At 39.5% G+C, this 23,143-nt stretch overlaps 1 protein-coding gene across 1 annotated transcript in view; it reads right to left on the bottom strand.

The window, feature by feature from the left end:
* Positions 1–23,143, bottom strand: part of LOC139763315 (uncharacterized) — a 138,547-nt gene that overhangs the window by 1,109 nt on the left and 114,295 nt on the right. Inside the window, exons 6-7 of the mRNA XM_071689337.1 lie at positions 21,437–21,654; positions 15,163–15,343 (exon numbers count right to left, since the gene is read on the bottom strand). Coding sequence (XP_071545438.1) covers positions 15,163–15,343; positions 21,437–21,654 — 399 coding nt within the window. The remainder of the gene's footprint in view (positions 1–15,162; positions 15,344–21,436; positions 21,655–23,143) is intronic.

Here is a 23,143-nt window from a genome sequence, read left to right as displayed (position 1 = left end):
TTGATTCATATGTCTTGAATAATTTCAAATTTCATAATTTCTGCAGTTAATGATAGAAATTGCTTCAGATATGAGAGTTATATGATGATGATGTTCATATGGTGTTGACAGAGAGAGAGAGAGAGAGAGAGAGAGAGAGAGAGAGAGAGAGAGAGAGAGAGAGAGAGAGAGAGAGAGGGAAAATCCTTGTGATCCTTTCATACATGTTGAACAATCGTCTGTCTTGGACAATCGCATGTTTCCCGAATGAGGTCCTAGCTTCGTCCCATCGATGTATATTAACTGACTAGTATATTTCGTTTGTTTTGGACAATTGCATGTTTACCAAATGGGGTCCTAACTTCGTCTCTTCGATGTATATTAACTGACTGTTATATTTTTCATCTGTTTTGGACAATGGCATGTTTACCAAATGATGTCCAAACTTCGTACCTTCGATGTATATCAACCGACTTTTATATTTCTCTCTTGTGTATCCCCGATGATCTGACTATTACACGATAGGATACTTGGGAGCTTATCGTGTTTCATTTTCCCATTTGACTCATAGTATTATACATATATATATACATATATATATATATATATATATATATATATATATATATATATATATATATATATATATATATATATATACATTATCCTTGGGGATAGGGGATTAAGAATACTTCCCACGTATCCCCTGCGTGTCGCAGAAGGCGACTAAAAGGGGAGGGAGCGGGGGGCTGGAAATCCTCCCCTCTCATTTTTTTTTTTTAATTTTCCAAAAGAAGGAACAGAGGGGGCCAGGTGAGGATATTCCAAAAAAGGCCCAGTCCTCTGTTCTTAACGCTACCTTGATCATGCAGGAAATGGCGAATAGTTTAAAAGAAAAAAGAAAGAATATATATACATATATATATATATAAATATATATATACATATATATATATATATATATATATATATATATATATATATATATATATATATATATATATATATATATATATATATATATATATCTTTCTTTCTTTCTTTTAAACTATTCGCCATTTCCACCAATCCTCAGGCACCTCACCATGAGTCATACATACATTAAATAACCTTACCAACTAGTCAACAATACAGTCACCCCCTTTTTTAATAAATTCCACTGCAATACCATCCAAAAATGCTGCCTTGCCGGCTTTCATCTTCCGCAAAGCTTTCACTACCTCTTTTCTGTTTACCAAATCATTTTTCCTAACCCTCTCACTTTGCACACCACCTCGACCAAAACACCCTATATCTGCCACTCTATCATCAAACACATTCAACAAACCTTCAAAATACTCATTCCATCTCCTTCTCACATCACCACTACTTGTTATCACCTCCCCATTTGCGCCATTCACTGAAGTTCCCATTTGCTCCCTTGTCTTACGCACTTTATTTACCTCCTTCCAGAACATCTTTTTATTCTCCCTAAAATTTAATGATACTCTCTCACCCCAACTCTCATTTGCCCTTTTTTTCACCTCTTGCACCTTTCTCTTGACCTCCTGTCTCTTTCTTTTATACATCTCCCACTCAATTGCATTTTTTCCCTGCAAAAATCGTCCAAATGCCTCTCTCTTCTCTTTCACTAATAATCTTATTTCTTCATCCCACCACTCACTACCCTTTCTAATCAACCCACCTCCCACTCTTCTCATGCCACAAGCATCTTTTGCGCAATCCATCAGTGATTCCCTAAATACATCCCATTCCTCCCCCACTCCCCTTACTTCCATTGTTCTCACCTTTTTCCATTCTGTACTCAGTCTCTCCTGGTACTTCCTCACACAGGTCTCCTTCCCAAGCTCACTTACTCTCACCACCCTCTTCACCCCAACATTCACTCTTCTTTTCTGAAAACCCATACAAATCTTTACCTTAGCCTCCACAAGATAATGATCAGACATCCCTCCAGTTGCACCTCTCAGCACATTAACATCCAAAAGTCTCTCTTTCGCACGCCTGTCAATTAACACGTAATCCAATAACGCTCTCTGGCCATCTCTCCTACTTACATAAGTATACTTATGTATATCTCGCTTTTTAAACCAGGTATTCCCAATCATCAGTCCTTTTTCAGCACATAAATCTACAAGCTCTTCACCATTTCCATTTACAACACTGAACACCCCATGTATACCAATTATTCCCTCAACTGCCACATTACTCACCTTTGCATTCAAATCACCCATCACTATAACCCGGTCTCGTGCATCAAAACCACTAACACACTCATTCAGCTGCTCCCAAAACACTTGCCTCTCACGATCTTTCTTCTCATGCCCGGGTGCATATGCACCAATAATCACCCACATATATATATATATATATATATATATATATATATATATATATATATATATATATAGTATGAAGTCTGTTGGGGATGAGAGAGCTTGGGAAGTGAGTCAGTTGTTGTTCGCTGATGATACAGCGCTGGTGGCCTATTCATTTGAGAAACTGCAGAAGCTGGTGACTGAGTTTGGTAAAGTGTGTGAAAGAAGAAAGTTAAGAGTAAATGTGAATAAGAGCAAGGTTATTAGGTACAGTAGGGTTGAGGGTCAATTCAATAGGGAGGTGAGTTTGAATGGAGAAAAACTGGAGGAAGTGAAGTGTTTTAGATATCTGGGAGTGGATCTGGCAGCGTATGGAACCATGGAAGCGGAAGTGGATCATAGGGTGGGGGAGGGGGAGAAAATTATGGGAGCCTTGAAAAGTGTGTGGAAGCCGAGAACATTATCTCGGAAAGTAAAAATGGGTATGTTTGAAGGAATAGTGGTTCCAACAATGTTGTATGGTTGCGAGGCGTGGACTATAGATAGAGTTGTGCGCAGGAGGATGGATGTGCTGGAAATGAGATGTTTGAGGACAATGTGTGGTGTGAGGTGGTTTGATCGAGTAAGTAACGTACGGGTAAGAGAGATGTGTGGAAATAAAAAGAGCGTGGTTGAGAGAGCAGAAGAGGGTGTTTTGAAATGGTTTGGTCACATGGAGAGAATGAGTGAGGAAAGATTGACCAAGAGGATATATGTGTCGGAGGTGGAGGGAACGAGGAGAAGAGGGAGACCAAATTGGAGGTGGAAAGATGGAGTGAAAAAGATTTTGTGTGATCGGGGCCTGAACATGCAGGAGGGTGAAAGGAGGGCAAAGAATAGAGTGAATTGGAGCGATGTGGTATACCGGGGTTGACGTGCTGTCAGTGGATTGAATCAAGGCATGTGTATGGGGGTGGGTTGGGCCATTTTTTTCGTATGTTTCCTTGCGCTTTCTCGCAAACGCGGGAGACAGCGACAAAGCAAAAAAAAAAAAGAAAAAATATATTTATGTATATATATATATATATATATATATATATATATATATATATATATATATATATATATGAGGACTGACTGAGAGAACTGCATTTGTTGTCTCTAAGCAAGAGGCGGCTCCGGGCGCACAGCTGGCTGCACGAACAAGACAAGAGGTGGGAGGTTCTTCCTTGGTTTTGTATATAAGCGAAGTGACTGGACTGCCTCTGCTCACTCCGCCTCTAAAATTCCCAGTCACCATGCTCCTCCAAAATTGCTGAGAATAGGCGTGTCCCGTCATGCAAACTACCTGTTCCCACAACAATGAATTGCCTGTTGCACGGACTGTGATCCTCGCTTTGGTTACAAGAATGTTCTTCCGCCCACCAGTGATGCTACTACTTTTGTGAATTAAGAACCATTGCAACACAAACCTCGCCAGGTGGTAGAGTGTCCCACAGTGTATCGAGACAGACTTCCCCAGAACTTTTTTAAAGGGGAAGTAAATGTTTATAGTTGTGTTACTGGAGTGATAGTTTTCATACATGGTGCTCTAACAAGAAAATAGTGAAATTGAAAAAAATGTAGCTTAGACATTGAAGCTTATTCTTTTTTTTTTTCAAAGTGATAGAGATGGAAAGCAAAAAGGTGTTTTTCATAAATGTACTGGAAAAGTTGAGGTCCAGATAGATTTTGGTGTGTCAAGGCTTTATTATGGCGGATGACCAACTACCTACCCTCATGTATCCAAGATATGGTTGTACTTTCTGTAATGAAGAAAATTGAGAAACATCATAAGCCAATATTCCTGTTTCATTATAAGAGGAGTGGACCAGGCAGTACGATACAGTGGTTAAATTGATGAAAACTACTATTTGACGTTTGTGTAAATAAATTATACATTTCCCCATTCCATAGCCAGAGGTTGAACCATTATGTGACATTCATTTTTTTCATTTCTTTTCAAGCTAGAAGTTTCAGTTTTCTAAATGATTTCTTATATTTTTCATATGTATATATATGTATACGTGTGTATGTGTGCATATGTGCGTATGTATGTGTATATACATATATATGCATATATATGTATATTATCCCTGGGGATAGGGGTGAAAGAATACTTCCCACGCATTCCTCGCGTGTCGTAGAAGGCGACTACAGGGAACGGGAGCGTGGGGCCAGAAATCCTCCCCTCCTTGTATTTTTTAACTTTCTAAAATGGGAAACAGAAGAAGGAATCACGCGGGAAGTGCTCATCCTCCTCGAAGGCTCAGACTGGGGTGTCTAAATGTGTGTGGATATAACCAAGATGTGAAAAAAGAAGAGATAGGTAGTATGCTTGAGGAAAGGAACCTGGATGTTTTGGCTCTGAGTGAAACGAAGCTCACGGGTAAAGGGGAAGAGTGGTTTGGGAATGTCTTGGGAGTAAAGTCAAAGGTTAGTGAGAGGACAAGAGCAAGGGAAGGAGTAGCAGTACTCCTGAAACAGGAGTTGTGGGAGTATGTGATAGAATGTAAGAAAGTAAATTCTTGATTAATATGGGAAAAACTGAAAGTTGATGAAGAGAGATGGGTGATTATTGGTGCATATGCACCTGGGCATGAGAAGAGAGATCATGAGAGGCAAGATTTTTGGGAGCAGCTGAGTGAGTGTGTTAGAGGTTTTGATGCACGAGACCGGGTTATAGTGATGGGTGATTTTAATGCAAAGGTGAGTAATGTGTCAGTTGAGGTAATAATTGGTATACATGGGGGGTTCAGTGATGTAAATGGAAATGGTGAAGAGCTTGTAGATCTATGTGCTGAAAAAGGACTGGTGATTGGGAATACCTGGTTTAAAAAGCGAGATATACATAAGTATACGTATGTAAGTAGGAGAGATGGCCAGAGAGCGTTATTGGATTACGTGTTAATTGACAGGGGCGCGAAAGAGAGACTTTTGGATGTTAATATGCTGAGAGGTGCAACTGGAGGGATGTCTGATCATTATCTTGTGGAGGCTAAGGTGAAGATTTATATGGGTTTTCAGAAAAGAAGAGTGAATGTTGGGGTGAATAGGGTGGTGAGAGTAAGTGAGCTTGGGAAGGACACTTGTGTGAGGAAGTACCAGGAGAGACTGAGCACAGAATGGAAAAAGGAAAGTGATTGGTTCTCGGTGAATGTAGGTTTGCGGCAGGGGTGTTTGATGTCTCCATGGTTGTTTAATTTGTTTATGGATGGGGTTGTTAGGGAGGTGAATGCAAGAGTTTTGGAAAGAGGGGCAAGTATGAAGTCTGTTGTGGATGAGAGAGCTTGGGAAGTGAGTCAGTTGTTGTTCGCTGATGATACAGCGCTGGTGGCTGATTCATGTGAGAAACTGCAAAAGCTGGTGACTGACTTTGGTAAAGTGTGTGAAAGAAGAAAGTTAAGAGTAAATGTGAATAAGAGCAAGGTTATTAGGTACAGTAGGGTTGAGGGTCAAGTCAATTGGGAGGTAAATTTGAATGGAGAAAAACTGGAGGAAGTAAAGTGTTATAGATATCTGGGAGTGGATCTGGCAGCGGATGGAACCATGGAAACGGAAGTGGATCATAGGGTGGGGGAGGGGGCGAAAATCCTGGAAGCCTTGAAGAATGTGTGGAAGTCGAGAACATTATCTCGGAAAGCAAAAATGTGTATATTTGAAGGAATAGTGGTTCCAACAATGTTGTATGGTTGCGAGGCGTGGGCTATGGATAGAGTTGTGCGCAGGAGGGTGGATGTGCTGGAAATGAGATGTTCTGGACAATGTGTGGTGTGAGGTGGTTTGATCGAGTAAGTAACGTAAGGGTAAGAGAGATGTGTAGAAATAAAAAGAGCGTGGTTGAGAGAGCAGAAGAGCGTGTTTTGAAATGGTTTGGGCACATGGAGAGAATGAGTGAGGAAAGATTGACCAAGAGGATATATGTGTCGGAGGTTGAGGGAACGAGGAGAAGTGGTAGACCAAATTGAAGGTGGAAAGATGGAGTGAAAAAGATTTTGTGTAATCGGGGCCCGAACATGCAGGAGGGTGAAAGGATGGCAAGGAATAGAGTGAATTGGATCGATGTGGTATACCGGGGTTGACGTGCTGTCAGTGGATTGAAATCGGGGCATGTGAAGCGTCTGGGGTAAACCATGGAAAGCTGTGTAGGTATGTATATTTGCGTGTGTGGACGTGTATGTAAATATATGTATTTTGGGGTGGGTTGGGCCATTTCTTTCGTTTGTTTCCTTGCGGTACCTCGCAAACGCGGGAGACAGCGACAAAGCAAAAGAAAAAAAAAAAGAATATATATATATATATATATATATATATATATATATATATATATATATATATATATATATATATATATATATATGGGAACTTCAGCGAAGGGGGCAAGTGTGGAGGTGATAACAAGTAGTGGTGATGTGAGAAGGAAATATAGTGAGCATGAATGTTTGTTGAATGTGTTTGATGATAGAGTGTCAGATATAGTGTGTTTTGGTTGAGGTGGTGTGCAAAGTGAGAAGGTTATGGAAAATAATTTGGTAAACAGGAAAGAGGTAGTAAAATTTTGCGGAAGATGAAAGCCGGGAAGGCAGCGGGTTTGGATGGTGTTGCAACGGAATTTATTAAAATAGGTGGTGACTGTATGGTTAACTGGTTGGTAAGGTTATTCAATGTATGTATGACTCATGGTGAGGTGCCTGAGGATTGGTGGAATGCATGCATAGTGCCATTGTACAAAGGCAAAGGGTATAAAAGTGAGTGCCCAAATTATAGAGGTATAAGTTTGTTGAGAATTTCTGGGAAACTATATGTGAGGGTATTGATTGAGAGGGTGAAGGCATGTACAGAGCATCAGATTGGGGATGAGCAGTGAGGTTTCAGAAGTGGTAGAGGATGTGTGGATCAGGTGTTTGCTTTGAAGAATGTATGTGAGAAATACTTACAACAGCAAATGGATTTGTATGTAGCATTTGTGGATCTGAAGAAGGCATATGATAGAGTTGATAAAGATGCTCTGTGGAAGGTATTAAGAGTATGTGGTGTGAGAGGCAAGTTGTTAGAAACAGTGAAAAGTTTTTATCGAGGATGTAAGGCATGTGTACGTGTAGGAAGAGAGGAAAGTGATTGGTTCTCAGTGAATGTAAGTTTGCGGCAGGGGTGTATGATGTCTCCATGGTTGTTTAATTTGTTTATGGATGGGTATGTTAGGGAGGTAAATGCAAGAGTTTGGATAGATGTTCAAGTATGCAGTCTGTTGTGGATGAAAGACCTTGGGAAGTGAGTCAGTTGTTGTTCGCTGATGATACAGCGCTGGTGGCTGATTGATGTGGGAAACTGCATAAGCTGGTGACTGAGTTTGGTTAAGTGTGTGAAAGAAGAATGCTGAGAGTAAATGTGAATAAGAGCAAGGTAATTAGTTACAGTAGGGTTGAGGGACAAGTCAATTGGGAGGTAAGTTTGAATGGAGAAAAACTGGATAAAGTGAAGTATTCTAGATATCTGGGAAAGGATTTGGCAGTGGATGGAACCATGGAAGCGGAAGTGAATCATAGGGTGGGGGAGGGGGCGAACGTTCTAGAAGCGTTTAAGAATGTGTGGAAGTCGAGAACATTATTTCGGAAATTAAAAATGAGTATGTTTGAAGGAATAGTGGTTCCAACAATGTTATATGGTTGCGAGGCGTGGGCTATGGATAGAGTTGTGCGCAGGAAGGTGGATGGCTGGAAATGAGATGTTTGAGGACAATATGTGGTGTGAGGTGGTTTGATCGAGTAAGCAATAAGAAGGTAAGAGAGATGTGTGGTAATTAAAAGAGTGTGGTTGAGAGTGCAGAACAGGGTTTGTTGAAATGGTTTGGTCACATGGAGAGAATGACTGAGGAAAGATTGACAAAGAGGATATATGTGTCCGAGGTGGAGGGAATGAGAAGAAGTGGGAGACCGAATTGGAGGTGGAGAGATGGAGTGAAAAAGATTTTGAGTGATCTGGGCCTGAACTTGAAGGAGGGTGAAAGGCGTGCAAGGAATAGAATGAATTGGAACGATGTGGTATACCGTGGAAAGGGAGCTATGGTTTCAGTGCATTATTACATGACAGCTAAAGACTGAATGTGAACGAAAGTGGCCTTAGTTGTCTTTTCCTAACGCTACCTCGCGCACATTTTGGGGGAGGGGATGGTTGCTTTCTTGTGTGGCGCGGTGGCGATAGGAATGAATAAAGGCAGGCAGTATGAATTATGTCCATGTGTATATATGTATATGGCTGTGTGTGTATATATATATATGTATACGTTGAGATGTATAGGCATGTATATTTCCGTGTGTGGATGTGTATGTATTTACATGTGTATGTGGGTGGGTTGTGCCATTCTTTCCCCTCTTTCCTTGCGCTACCTTGCTAACACGGGAGACAGCGACAAAGCAAAAGAAAAAAAGAAGAAAAAAAAAAATATATATATATATATATATATATAAATACATATATATATATATATATATATATATATATATATATATATATATATATATATATATATATATATATATATATATATATATATATATATATATATATATATTCATGGTACTTTGACAAGAAAATAGTGAAATTGGAAAAAATGTAGCTTAGACATTGAAGCTTATTGATACAGTGGTTAAATTGATGAGAACTACTATTGACGTTTGTGTAAATAAATTATACATTTCCTTTTTCCATAGCCAGAGGTTGAACCAGTATGTGACATTCATTTTTTCATTTCATTTCAAGCTAGAAGTTTCAGTTTTCTAAATTGTTTCTTACATTTTTCATATGTATATACATGTATGTGTGTGTGTGTGTATATGTGCGTATTTGTGTGTATGTGTGTGTATGTGTATATATATATATATATATATATATATATATATATATATATATATATATATATATATATATATATATATATATATATATATATATATATATATATTTTTTTTTTTTTTTTTTTTTTCATACTTTGTCGCTGTGTCCCGCGTTTGCGAGGTAGCGCAAGGAAACAGACGAAAGAAATGGCCCAACCCTCCCCATACACATGTACATGTACATATATATTATCCCTGGGGATAGGGGTGAAACAATACTTCCCACGCATTCCTCGCGTGTCGTAGAAAGCGACTAGAGGGGACGGGAGCGGGGGGCCAGAAATCCTCCCCTCCTTGTACTTTTTTAACTTTCTAAAATGGGAAACAGAAGAAGGAGTCACGCGGGGAGTGCTCATCCTCCTCGAAGGCTCAGATTGGGGTGCCTAAATGTGTGTGGATGTAACCAAGATGTGAAGAAAGGAGAGATAGGTAGTATGTTTGAGGAAAGGAACCTGGATGTTTTGGCTCTGAGTGAAACGAAGCTCAAGGGTAAAGGGGAAGAGTGGTTTGGGAATGTCTTGGGAGTAAAGTCAGGGGTTAGTGAGAGGACAAGAGCAAGGGAAGGAGTAGCAGTACTCCTGAAACATGAGTTGTGGGAGTATGTGATAGAATGTAAGAAAGTAAATTCTCGATTAATATGGGTAAAACTGAAAGTTGATGGAGAGAGATGGGTGATTATTGGTGCATATGCACCTGGGCATGAGAAGAAAGATCATGAGAGGCAAGTGTTTTGGGAGCAGCTGAATGAGTGTGTTAGTGGTTTTGATGCACGAGACAGGGTCATAGTGATGGGTGATTTGAATGCAAAGGTGAGTAATGTGGCAGTTGAGGGAATAATTGGTATACATGGGGTGTTCAGTGTTGTAAATGGAAATGGTGAAGAGCTTGTAGATTTATGTGCTGAAAAAGGACTGATGATTGGGAATACCTGGTTTAAAAAGCGAGATATACATAAGTATACTTATGTAAGTAGGAGAGATGGCCAGAGAGCGTTATTGGATTACGGGTTAATTGACAGGAGCGCGAAAGAGAGATTTTTGGATGTTAATGTGCTGAGAGGTGCAACTGGAGGGATGTCTGATCATTATCTTGTGGAGGCTAAGGTGAAGATTTATATGGGTTTTCAGAAAAGAAGAGTGAATGTTGGGGTGAAGAGGGTGGTGAGAGTAAGTGAGCTTGGGAAGGAGACTTGTGTGAGGAAGTACCAGGAGAGACTGAGTAGAGAATGGAAAAAGGTGAGAACAATGGAAGTAAGGGGAGTGGGGGAGGAATGGGATGTATTTAGGGAATCAGTGATGGATTGCGCAAAAAAAGCTGCTTGTGGCATGAGAAGAGTCGGAGATGGGTTGATTAGAAAGGGTAGTGAGTGGTGGGAAGAAGAAGTAAGAGTATTAGTGAAAGAGAAGAGAGAGGCATTTGGACGATTTTTGCAGGGAAAAAATGCAATTGAGTGGGAGATGTATAAAAGAAAGAGACAGGAGGTCAAGAGAAAGGTGCAAGAGGTGAAAAAAAAGGGCAAATGAGAGTTGGGGTGAGAGAGTATCATTAAATTTTAGGGGGAATAAAAAGATGTTCTGGAAGGAGGTAAATAAAGTGCATAAGACAAGGGAGCAAATGGGAACTTCAGTGAAGGGCGCAAATGGGGAGGTGATAACAAGTAGTGGTGATGTGAGAAGGAGATAGAGTGAGTATTTTGAAGGTTTGTTGAATGTGTTTGATGATAGAGTGGCAGATATAGGGTGTTTTGGTCGAGGTGGTGTGCAAAGTGCGAGGGTTAGGGAAAATGATTTGGTAAACAGAGAAGAGGTAGGAAAAGCTTTGCGGAAGATGAAAGCCGGCAAGGCAGCATTTTTGGATGGTATTGCAGTGGAATTTATTAAAAAAGGGGGTGACTGTATTCTTGACTGATTGGTAAGGTTATTTAATGTATGTATGACTCATGGTGAGGTGCCTGAGGATTGGCGGAATGCGTGCATAGTGCCATTGTACAAAGGCAAAGGGGATAAGAGTGAGTGCTCAAATTACAGAGGTATAAGTTTGTTGAGTATTCCTGGTAAATTATATGGGAGGGTATTGATTGAGAGGGTGAAGGCATGTACAGAGCATCAGATTGGGGAAGAGCAGTGTGGTTTCAGAAGTGGTAGAGGATATGTGAATCAGGTGTTTGCTTTGAAGAATGTATGTGAGAAATACTTAGAAAAGCAAATGGATTTGTATGTAGCATTTATGGATCTGGAGAAGGCATATGATAGAGTTGATAGAGATGCTCTGTGGAAGGTATTAAGAATATATGGTGTGGGAGGCACGTTGTTAGAAGCAGTGAAAAGTTTTTATCGATGATGTAAGCCTGTGTACGTGTAGGAAGAGAGGAAAGTGATTGGTTCTCAGTGAATGTAGGTTTGCGGCAGGGGTGTGTGATGTCTCCATGGTTGTTTAATTTGTTTATGGATGGGGTTGTTAGGGAGGTGAATGCAAGAGTTTTGGAAAGAGGGGCAAGTATGAAGTCTGTTGGGGATGAGAGAGCTTGGGAAGTGAGTCAGTTGTTGTTCGCTGATGATTCGCTGGTGGCTGATTCATGTGAGAAACTGCAGAAGCTGGTGACTGAGTTTGGTAAAGTGTGTGAAAGAAGTAAGTTAAGAGTAAATGTGAATAAGAGCAAGGTTATTAGGTACAGTAGGGTTGAGGGTCAAGTCAATTGGGAGGTGAGTTTGAATGGAAAAAACTGAAGGAAGTAAAGTGTTTTAGATATCTGGGAGTGGATCTGGCAGCGGATGGAACCATGGAAGCGGAAATGGATCATAGGGTGGGGGAGGGGGCGAAAATTCTGGGAGCCTTGAAGAATGTGTGGAAGTCGAGAACATTATCTCGGAAAGCAAAAATGGGTATGTTTGAAGGAATAGTGGTTCCAACAATGTTGTATGGTTGCGAGTCGTGGGCTATGGATAGAGTGGTGCGCAGGAGGATGGATGTGCTGGGAATGAGATGTTTGAGGACAATGTGTGGCGTGAGGTGGTTTGATCGAGTAAGTAACGTAAGGGTAAGAGAGATGTGTGGAAATAAAAAGAGCGTGGTTGAGAGAGCAGAAGAGGGTGTTTTGAAATGGTTTGGGCTCATGGAGAGAATGAGCGAGGAAAGGTTGACCAAGAGGATATATGTGTCGGAGGTGGAGGGAACGAGGAGAAGAGGGAGACCAAATTGGAGGTGGAAAGATGGAGTGAAAAGGATTTTGTGTGATCGGGGCCTGAACATGCAGGAGGGTGAAAGGAGGGCAAGGAATAGAGTGAATTGGAGCGATGTGGTATACCGGGGTTGACGTCTTGTCAGTGGATTGAATCAGGGCATGTGAAGCGTCTGGGGTAAACCATGGAAAGCTGTGTAGGTATGTATATTTGCTTGTGTGGACGTATGTATATACATGTGTATGGGGGTGGGTTGGGCCATTTCTTTCGTTTGTTTCCTTGCGCTACCTCGCAAACGCGGGAGACAGCGACAAAGCAAAAAAAAAAGGAAAAAAAAAAAAAAAAAAATATATATATATATATATATATATATATATATATATATATATATATATATATATATATATATATATATATATATATATATATATATATATATAGATATATATATATACACACATATACTTTGTTTCCCGCGTTAGCGAGGTAGCACAAAGAAACATACGAAAGCATGGCCAACCCCCCACATACATGTCTCTATACTTAAACGCCCACACACGCACATACTCTTACCTATACATTTCATCGTATAAATACATATACATAGACAGACCTGTACATGTTTTCACATGTACATATTCATACATGCTTCCTTCATCCATTATCCCCTTCACCACGCCACACTTGAAATGGCAACTTCTTCCCCCCGCGTGCGAGCGAGGTAACGCTAGTAAAAGACAACAAATGCCACATTCGTTCACGCTCAGTCTCTAGCTGGCATTTTTATGCACATAAGCCATAGCTCCCTTTCCTCATCCAGGCCCCATAAGTTGGTGTCTTGGTTTCTAAAGTTGTGAAAGAAGAAAGCTGAGATTAAATATGAATACGAAGAAGAGTATTAGGTACAGAAGTGTTGATGGACAAGTAAACTGGGAATTAAGTTTGAATGGAGGAAAACCGGAGGGAGTGAAGTATTTTAGATATCTGGGAGTGGATTTGGCAGCGGATGGAACCATGGAAGCGGAAGTGAGTCACAGGTTGTGTGATGGGGTGAAGGTTCTGGGAGCGTTTAAGAATATTTGGAAGGCGAAAACGTTATCTCGGAGATCAAAAACGGGTATGTTTGAACGAACAGTGGTTGTGATAATGTCAGTTGGCATGAGGCATGGGCTATAGATAGGGTTGTGCGGAGGAGGGTGGATGTGTTGGAAATGAGCTGTTTGAGGACTATATGCGGTGTGAGATGGTTTGATCGCGAAAGTAATGAAAGTATAAGCGAGATATGTGGTTATAAAAAGAGTGTGATTGAGAGAACAGAGGAGGGTGTATTGAAATGGTTTGGTCACATGGAGAGAATGAGTGAGGAAAGATTGACAAATAGGATATATGTGTAAGAGGTAGAGGGAACGAGGAGAAGTGGGAGTCTAAATTGTAGGTGGTAGGTTTGTGTGGACAAGATTTTGAGCGATTGGGGCCTGAACATACAAGAGGGTGTAAGACGTGCAAGGAATAGTGAATTCGAACGATTTGGTATACTGGGGTGAGAGATGGGTGAGAGAAAGGAGAGAGATGGGTGATTGTTGGTGCTTATGCACCTGGTCATGAGAAGAAAGATCGTGAGAGGCAAGTGTTTTGGGAGCAGCTGAGTGATTGTCTTAGGAGCTTTGATACACGAGATCGGGTTATATTGATGGGTGAGTTAAATGCGAAAGTGCGCAGTATGGCATTTATGGTTATAGATAGTGTACATGGGCTATTCGGTGTTGTGAATGGAAATGGTGAAGAGCTTGTGGATTTGTGAGCTGAAAAAAAAGCTGGCGATTAGGAATACCTGGTTAAAAGAATTAGATATACTTGTACAAGTATACGTTTGTGAGTAGGATACATGGTCAGAGGGCATCATCATATTAGTGTTAATTGATAGGCATTTGAGATAGAGACTTTTGAAGATTAGTGTTCTGAGGGGGGGGCAGCTGGTTGGATGTCTGATCATTATATTGTGGAGGCGAAGGTGAAGATTTGTAGAGGTTATCAAAAAAGAACAGAGAATGTTTGGTTGAAGAGAGTGGTGAGAGTAAGTGAGCTTGGAAAGGAGACTTGTGTGAGGAAGTACCAGGAGAATTTCGGTTTAGAATTGCAAAATTTAAGAGCAGATGACGGGAGAGGAGTGGGTGAGGAAATGGACGTATTCAGAGAAGCAATGGTGGCATGTGCAAAAGATGCATGTGGCGGATGCCTGATGATTGGCGGATATGGATCATGGTAAAGTAGCTGACGATTGGCGGAATGCATATATAGAGCCATTGCACAAAAAGCAAAAGGGATAAAGGCTAGTGTTCAAACTACAGAGGCATAAGTTTGATGATTATTTCTGGGAAATTATATGGAAAGGTATTGATTGAGAGTGTAAAGGCATGTGCAGAGAATCGGATTGGAGAAGAGACATGTTTTTTCAGAAGTTATAGAAAATATTCTAAACATCATTAGTTTCTTTGGATGGGACTAGAAAATGATCCTTAACATTGGTATCATCGGGAGGGATCATCGTATACCATCAGCAGTATTATGAGGAATTACTGTGTAGCATCAGTAATATTACGGGGAATTATCGTATAACATCAAGAACATGGTTATCACTAATTAGTAGTTCACTCTTATTAACAGATTTGATTTCATCTAAGAGAATAGAGTTAAATGTAATGGGTTTTGCTAGATGATCCTCTGTAATTATATTTATACAGGGAAATGATTGCTTCCATTACAACATAGATGTACCTTTACGTGAGAAATCTCTGGCCATCAGCACTCTCTCATACCGGTCTTCTGTTATTATGACGTGATCACCTTCTCGCACAAGCGAGTCCATGTTGTCATAAAACTCTGGGGTATTTACATACTTGATAAGTCCTTCTTTATCGTGATCAGCAACCTCTCTGAATATACCAGACTTCACAGCCTGCAGGAAAATGAAATCTTAAGATATAGACAGGATTCGTGTTGAAAACCTTGCAGTAACAGATGTATATAATGAAGAATATATCAGATATGTGGATTTCTCCCTCAAAGAAAGCAAAAATAGTTCATACGAAGACACAACTTGTACTGAGGTCTATGAAGCTATCTATATTCGAGAGACACTTATACTAAACTCTGTAGTGATAAAAAGAAGGTACTCTGTAAATGCGAAAAAAGAATATAGTATGAAGGTGAAATCACACTTCAGTAGGAGTTCATACAATTAATCGAGCAATAATTTTTCTATACGTATGGCACGACATGTTTTGTGGAAACAATCCACCTCACCTGGTGCCAGTACTTAACAAAGTTGTCTAAATCCTAACATCACACTTGATTCCCGCTGTCCAATACCAATCATTATAGACCAAGCACTGTCTGCTTTGTCTCGTAGTAACAGTTCTAAGGGAGAGTGATTGGGGATGGGGCACATGGCGTGGGTTGACTGGTAGCTGGGTGTGTCGTGAAAAACTTTTTTTTTTGTTTTCGTGTTTTATCAATTCTTTCATAATGGTTTGGTTAACGCTAGGATGGGGTTTAAATTGCCTGGAGACAAATTAAAGTTCTTAGTATTAGCAATTAAGACAGATTCAATGACGTTCCGTGTGGCAAAATCAGCAAAGGGATATCAAATATCGGGATTTTTAAGATGTATGTGGTGATCATTTTCATGACATTGTTTGCCCATCGCATTTCTATGGCCATCCCAGCGTACTGAATGACTGTGCCAATAACACCTCTCCGTTAGAGTCTTACTCGTTTGGCCTATATACTTATATTTACCTACCTTGCCTTTGACGGCGCAAGCACCCCCAGTTGTTACATGATTAAGCCTACTGTTTACCAAGGTCTTACTGATGGTGTTTTTGCACTGGAAAGCAACATTACAATCACTGTTTTTAAAACATGTCTTAAATTAGCTAATTTGGGAGAGCAGGGCAATACAAAACTTTTAGAATTATCCATATTTGTCACATTTTTGTTACAAGAAGCGTAAAATGTCTTCCTAACTTTCCAGTAAGCTTTGCTCACAAACCAACTGGGGTAATGTAAGTGCCTAAAGTAACGTCTTATATGACTACATTCATCTACCAGGCCTATGGGATCACATATTCGTAGTGCTTTTAAAAACATAGACATAACCATAGATATTTTTACAGAAAGGTCATGTACTGATAAATGATAAATATAACTCAGAGTTGGTAGGCTTCCTGTAGATTTTAAAGGACAAGTGATCAGATTCTCTATTTATCAACATATCTAGAAAGAGCAATTTGCATTCCTTTTCCCATTTCATCTTGAATTAGATAGTGGGGTGGATGTTACATAATTCATAAAAGAAAACATCACAATCTTGGGAGGATGGCCACAAGGACCACACATTATCCACGTATCTAAATCAAACTTTCGGAGTTTATGGACTGAAGCAAAAATTTGCCTCTGAATATACCATATATAAGTAAACAGAATTGGACTAAGAGAAATTCCCGTGGCAAGAACAAATTTCCGTCAATAGAAATTAATTTTATCAATTTGGAAAGCATTATTAAAAACACAAAGCTCAATAAGTCAACGAAAATTTCTATGGACAGGAGTAGGTCAAGCCCAAGACCATGCAATTTCCTCGTTAGATTTGTGCACTTTCGTGTAATAGTCAGATCACCAGGGAGACGCAGGAGAGAAATATAACAGTCAGTTGATATACAACAAAGAGACGTAACTAGGACGCCATTTGGTAAACATGCGATTGTCCAAGACAGACAACGTGCGTACCATAAACTTATCATTTTACAAATTTTATCAACAAAGTTATCCAATTTGTATATACCATCAATAACATTAAGATCATAATTCTTTGTGTTTTTAATAATAGAAGATCAAATGATGTCTCGTGGTGATAGAGTTAGAGTTAATAATTGAGATGGCATTACTAAAGTCAATACAATGATTACAGTTTTAAACATGATTAAACAAGGCATTTGATTCTTGTCCCGTTCTTATACTATATCTACGTTGCTTAAGTCTAACAGAAGGATCATTACCAGTGTGCAAAACATGAAATTTATCACGATTTCAACATGGCACTTTATGGATGCACCCAGGAGAACTTTCTGGTGAATGCCTCATTAAGATATTCTTTATAGTATTATTGTTGCTGAAGGCAAAATTTACATTAAAGAACTTAAGCAACATGAGAAGTAAAGTAAGATTATTATTAAAAGGGAAAATTAAAAGTTTCTTCGTGTCAATGGGAGGTTTCGCCTCAATTCTATAAAATGGTATCTTTCCTAACTTAAGGAATTTACCAATGAAAGATCTAGGGTACTTTAACTTAGATCCAATAGAATATATCTTCTCAAACTCATCATCAGTATACTCTGGACTACAAATACTTAATGCCCTAAGGAACATAGATTGAAATGATGATAATTTAACTCTGTCATGTTGAGATAAGTAATAATGGATATATGAACATACATTGGTAGGTTTTCTGTATATGCTAAAATTAAATTGTTTCTTTGCCAATGGATCATACAATCTAAAAATGGTAACATACCATGATTTTCATTTTCTTCAGTAAATTTGATGGAATGTACTAAATTGTTAAGTAGGGGGAGAAATATTTGTAAATTTTCATTTGTGGGCCAAACACAAAGAACATCATCTACATATCTAAACCAAATTGCATTAGAAAGTAAGGTATCCTTTAGCAATTTTGTTTCAAAAAATTCCATGTAAAGGTTACTCAGTACAGGCGAAAGAGGGTAACCCATTGCCATACCAAGTTTTTGAGCATAAAACTCTCCATTGAATTGAAATACACAGTCTTTTATACACAATTTTATCAGTTCAATGAAAACAGACTTTCAAGCAGGTAAATGAATATCATCTAAGACATCAAATAAATATTCTTAAAGGTCATCAACAAGAACTTTAGTGAAAAGTGAGGAAACATCAAAGCTAACAAGTTTAAAATCAGAATTAACATTAAAATTGTTAAGCTTGTTAACTAAATCAATAATGTTCATGATATTAGAATTTGATATCTTACCCACTAAAGGACTTAATAAAGAAACTAACCATTTAACAATTTTCATTTGATGGAGCCTACTGAACTCACTATAGGTCTTACTGGAAAATTCTGTTTATGTGTTTTCATAAGTCCATACATATATGGCAATGAGGGGGACAAAGATGACAAACATTTGATAAGAGAACCCTCACCTTTCAATAACAACTTACATCCTCGATAAAAACTTTTCACTGCTTCTAACAACTTTCCTCCCACACCATATATTCTTAATACCTTCCACAGAGCATCTCTATCAACTATATCATATGCCTTCTCCAGATCCATAAATGCTACATACAAATCCATTTGCTTTTCTAAGTATTTCTCACATACATTCTTCAAAGCAAACACCTGATCCACACACCCTCTACCACTTCTGAAACCACACTGCTCTTGCCCAATCTGATGCTCTGTACATGCCTTCACCCTCTCAATCAATACCCTCCCATATATTTTACCAAGAATACTCAACAAACTTATACCTCTGTAATTTGAGCACTCACTCTTATCCCCTTTGCCTTTGTACAATGGCACTATGCACGCATTCCGCCAATCCTCAGGCACCTCACCATGAGTCATACATACATTAAATAACCTTACCAACCAGTCAACAATACAGTCACCCCCTTTTTTAATAAATTCGACATAGGGGAGAAAGAATACTTCCCACGTGTTCCCTGCGTGTCGTAGAAGGCGACTAAAAGGGGAGGGAGCGGGGGGCTGGAAATCCTCCCCTGTCAATTTTTTTTTTTAATTTTCCAAAAGAAGGAACAGAGAAGGGGGCCAGGTGAGGATATTCCCTCAATGGACCAGTCCTCTGTTCTTAACGCTACCTCGCTAACGCGGGAATTGGCGATTAGTTTGAAAAAAAAGAAAAATATTATATATATATATATATATATATATATATATATATATATATATATATTTTTTTTTTTTTTTTTTTTTTTTTTTGGCTTTGTCGCTATCTCCCGCGTTAGCGAGGGAGCGCAAGGAAACGGACGAAAGAATGGCCCAACCCGCCCACATACACATGTATATACATACGTGTCTACACACGCACAATATACGCACCTATACATCTCAATGTACACATATATATATACACACAGACATATACATATATACACTTGTACATAATTCATACTGTCTGCTTTTATTTGTTCCCATCGCCACCCCGCCACACATGGAATAACAACCCCCTCCCCCTCATGTGTGCGAGGTAGCGCTAGGAAAAACACCAAAGGCCCCATTCGTTCACACTCATTCTCTAGCTGTCATGTAATAATGCACCTAAACCACAGCTCCCTTTCCACATCCAGGCCCAACACACTTTGCATGGTTTACCCCAGACGCTTCACATGCCCTGGTTCAATCCATTGACAACACGTCGACCCCGGTACAAAACATCGCTCCAATTCACTCTGTTCCTTGCACACTTTTCACCCTCCTGCATGTTCAGGCCCCGATCACTCAAAATCTTTTTAATTCCATCTTTCCACCTCCAATTTGGTCTCCCACTTCTCGTTCCCTCCACCTCTGACACATATATCCTCTTGGTCAATCTTTCCCCACTCATTCTCTCCATGTGACCAAATCATTTCAAAACACCCTCTTCTGCTCTCTCAACCACACTCTTTTTATTTCCACACATCTCTCTCACCCTTACATTACTTACACGATCAAACCACCTCACACCACATATTGTCCTCAAACATCTCATTTCCAGCACATCCACCCTCCTGCGCACAACTCCATCCATAGCCCACGCCTCGCAACCATACAACATTGTTGGAACCACTATTCCTTCAAACATACCCATTTTTGCTTTTCGAGATAATGTTCTCGACTTCGAAACATATATATATATATATATATATATATATATATATATATATATATATATATATATATATATATATAGATAGATAGATAGATAGATAGATAGATAGATATGACAGAGAGAGAGAGAGAGAGAGAGAGAGAGAGAGAGAGAGAGAGAGAGAGAGAGAGAGAGAGAGAGAGAGAGAGAGAGAGAGAGAGAGAGTGCCCGTATACCTAGCTACTACTCCCATAAGGTACACGAATCGAAATTAATCTTTGTTGTCGTTTTTATGCAAATTATTTAGTGAGAGGAAAAAATAGGATTGAAGTACATCCCACCTGCATGGTCATCTACCGATGAAAAGCAAATATTATAGAGGCGCAAGCCCTAACAAACACCGCAGTTAGAACAATTACTGGCGACCTAATAACCACGCCCTCAACATTTGTGTATAGAAACACAGATCTTCCCGATAGCATCATCCTCAATATGCTGAGAAATTCGTTATTTGCAACCGTGTTAGATCTATTCTAAGGAGCCTATCCCGTTACTAAACACCAGCGCCAAATTAGAATATGTTTCATATCCTTCTCACACTTCAGCAATATACACTCACAGATTACCTGTCCTCAACCAACACAACACAGAAAAAAGAAGCCTGTACCTTGTGAAATTGCATAATAACCAGAAAACAACCGGCTTAACAACCGATTCTGCAGCTCCGTCATACCAGTTATGCGCCCATGTAAAACTACACTCCCCAGATATGTACAGGATATGCTTTCTCATATGCAATCAGGACACCGATCCTCTCAACGTCTTTAAAAACACAAATTCAACATATCAGAAGCAAAAAAACAAACAAAAAACTCCTGCCCAAAATGCAGCTTCCACACTGAAGGTAAGGATCGTTTACTCCAACCTGGTTCTAGATTCACATTGTACGACGTACACAAAACGCTACACTAAGTGACTTATGGTCCAGCGCAGTGCACTTGTCTAGCTTCCAGGCCGCTCTGAGAGTTTCATAAAAGTACTTTGGTGCAATGTGTATATGTATATATGTATATGTGAATGTATATATGAATATGATTTGTATCCTCACTTGAAGTTGAGTGCTATAGTTAAAGCCTTACACGAAAATACTGCACGTAGGAAGTACCGATCTCCCAGATCATGGTAACTGACGGGTCATCTAACACTTCCCGAAGTGTTTGGTACGGCTGAGGGATGTGTCTCACTGCCAAGTAGGACATGAGGTTGCTGGCGTAGCTCCGTGTTAACACCAGCGTCATCATCATCCAAGATGCGAACACCAGCCGCTGCCACATGAAGTCGGGAGGCCTCGTGTTACCTGCAAGAATATAAACATACAATGAATCTTACTTGGAGGCAAATGATTATCTTATGTTTTGTAGCATATATATATATATATATATATATATATATATATATATATATATATATATATATATATTCCTATGAGTCCACGGGGATAATGAAACACGAAAAGTTCCCAAGTGCGCTTTCGTGTAATAATCACATCGTCAGGGGAGACACAAGAGAGAAATATAACAGTCAGTTGATATACATCGAAGAGACGAAGCTAGGTTGCCATTTGGTAAACATGATATTATTACACGAAAGTGCACTTGGGAACTTTTCGTGTTGCATTTTCCCCGTAGACTCATAGGAATATCTTGATCACTCGCAGTCCTTTCCAATATATATATATATATATATATATATATATATATATATATATATATATATATATATATATATATATATATATATATATATATATATATATATATATATATATATATTCATTTATTTGTTTATTTTGCTTCGTCGCTGTCTCCCGCATTTGGGAGGTAGCGCAAGAAAACAGACGAAAGAAATGGCCCAACTCACCCCCATACACATATATATACATACACGTGAACACACGCAAATATACTTTCCCATACACCTCAATGCACACATATATATACACACACAGACATATACATATATGCACATGCACACAATTCACACTGTCTGCCTTTATTCATTCCCATAGCCACCTCGCCACACACGGAATAACATCCCCTTCCCCCCTCATGAGTGCGAGGTAGCGCGAGGAAAAGACAACAAAGGCTCCATTCGTTCACACTCAGTCTCTAGCTGTCATGCAATAATGCCCGAAACCACAGCTCCCTTTCCACATCCAGGCCCCACAGAACTTTCCATGGTTTACCCCACACGCTTCACATGCCCTGATTCAATCCATTGACAGCACCTCGGCCCCGGTATACCACATCGATCCAATTCACTCTATTCCTTGCCCGCCTTTCACCCTCCTGCATGTTCAGGCCCCGATTACTCAATCTTTTTCACTCCATCTTTCCACCTCCAATTTGGTCTCCCACTTCTCGTTCCCTCCACCTCCGACACATATATCCTCTTGGTCAATCTTTCCTCACTCATTCTCTCCATGTGACCAAACCATTTCAAAACACCCTCTTCTGCTCTCTCAACCACGCTCTTTTTATTTCCACACATCTCTCTTACCGTTACATTAATTACTCGATTAAACCACCTCACACCACATATTGTCCTCAAACATCTCATTTCCAACACATCCACCCTCCTGCGCACAACTCTATCCATAGCCCACGCCTCGCAACCATACAACATTGTTGGAACCACTATTCCTTCAAACACAGCAAGACATATCGAGTAAGTAATATTGTAAGTAGTATTGATCGAGTAAGTAATAATAGGGTAAGAGAGATGTGTGGTAATAAGAAAAGTGTGGTGGAGAGAGCAGAAAGGGTGTTTTGAAATGGTTTGGTCAC

Source organism: Panulirus ornatus, chromosome 46, assembly GCF_036320965.1.
Source record: "Panulirus ornatus isolate Po-2019 chromosome 46, ASM3632096v1, whole genome shotgun sequence".
Classification (NCBI taxonomy): Eukaryota; Metazoa; Arthropoda; class Malacostraca; order Decapoda; family Palinuridae; genus Panulirus; species Panulirus ornatus.
Note: the sequence above shows the minus strand (reverse complement) of the source record. Positions and strands in the feature narration are given on the sequence as shown.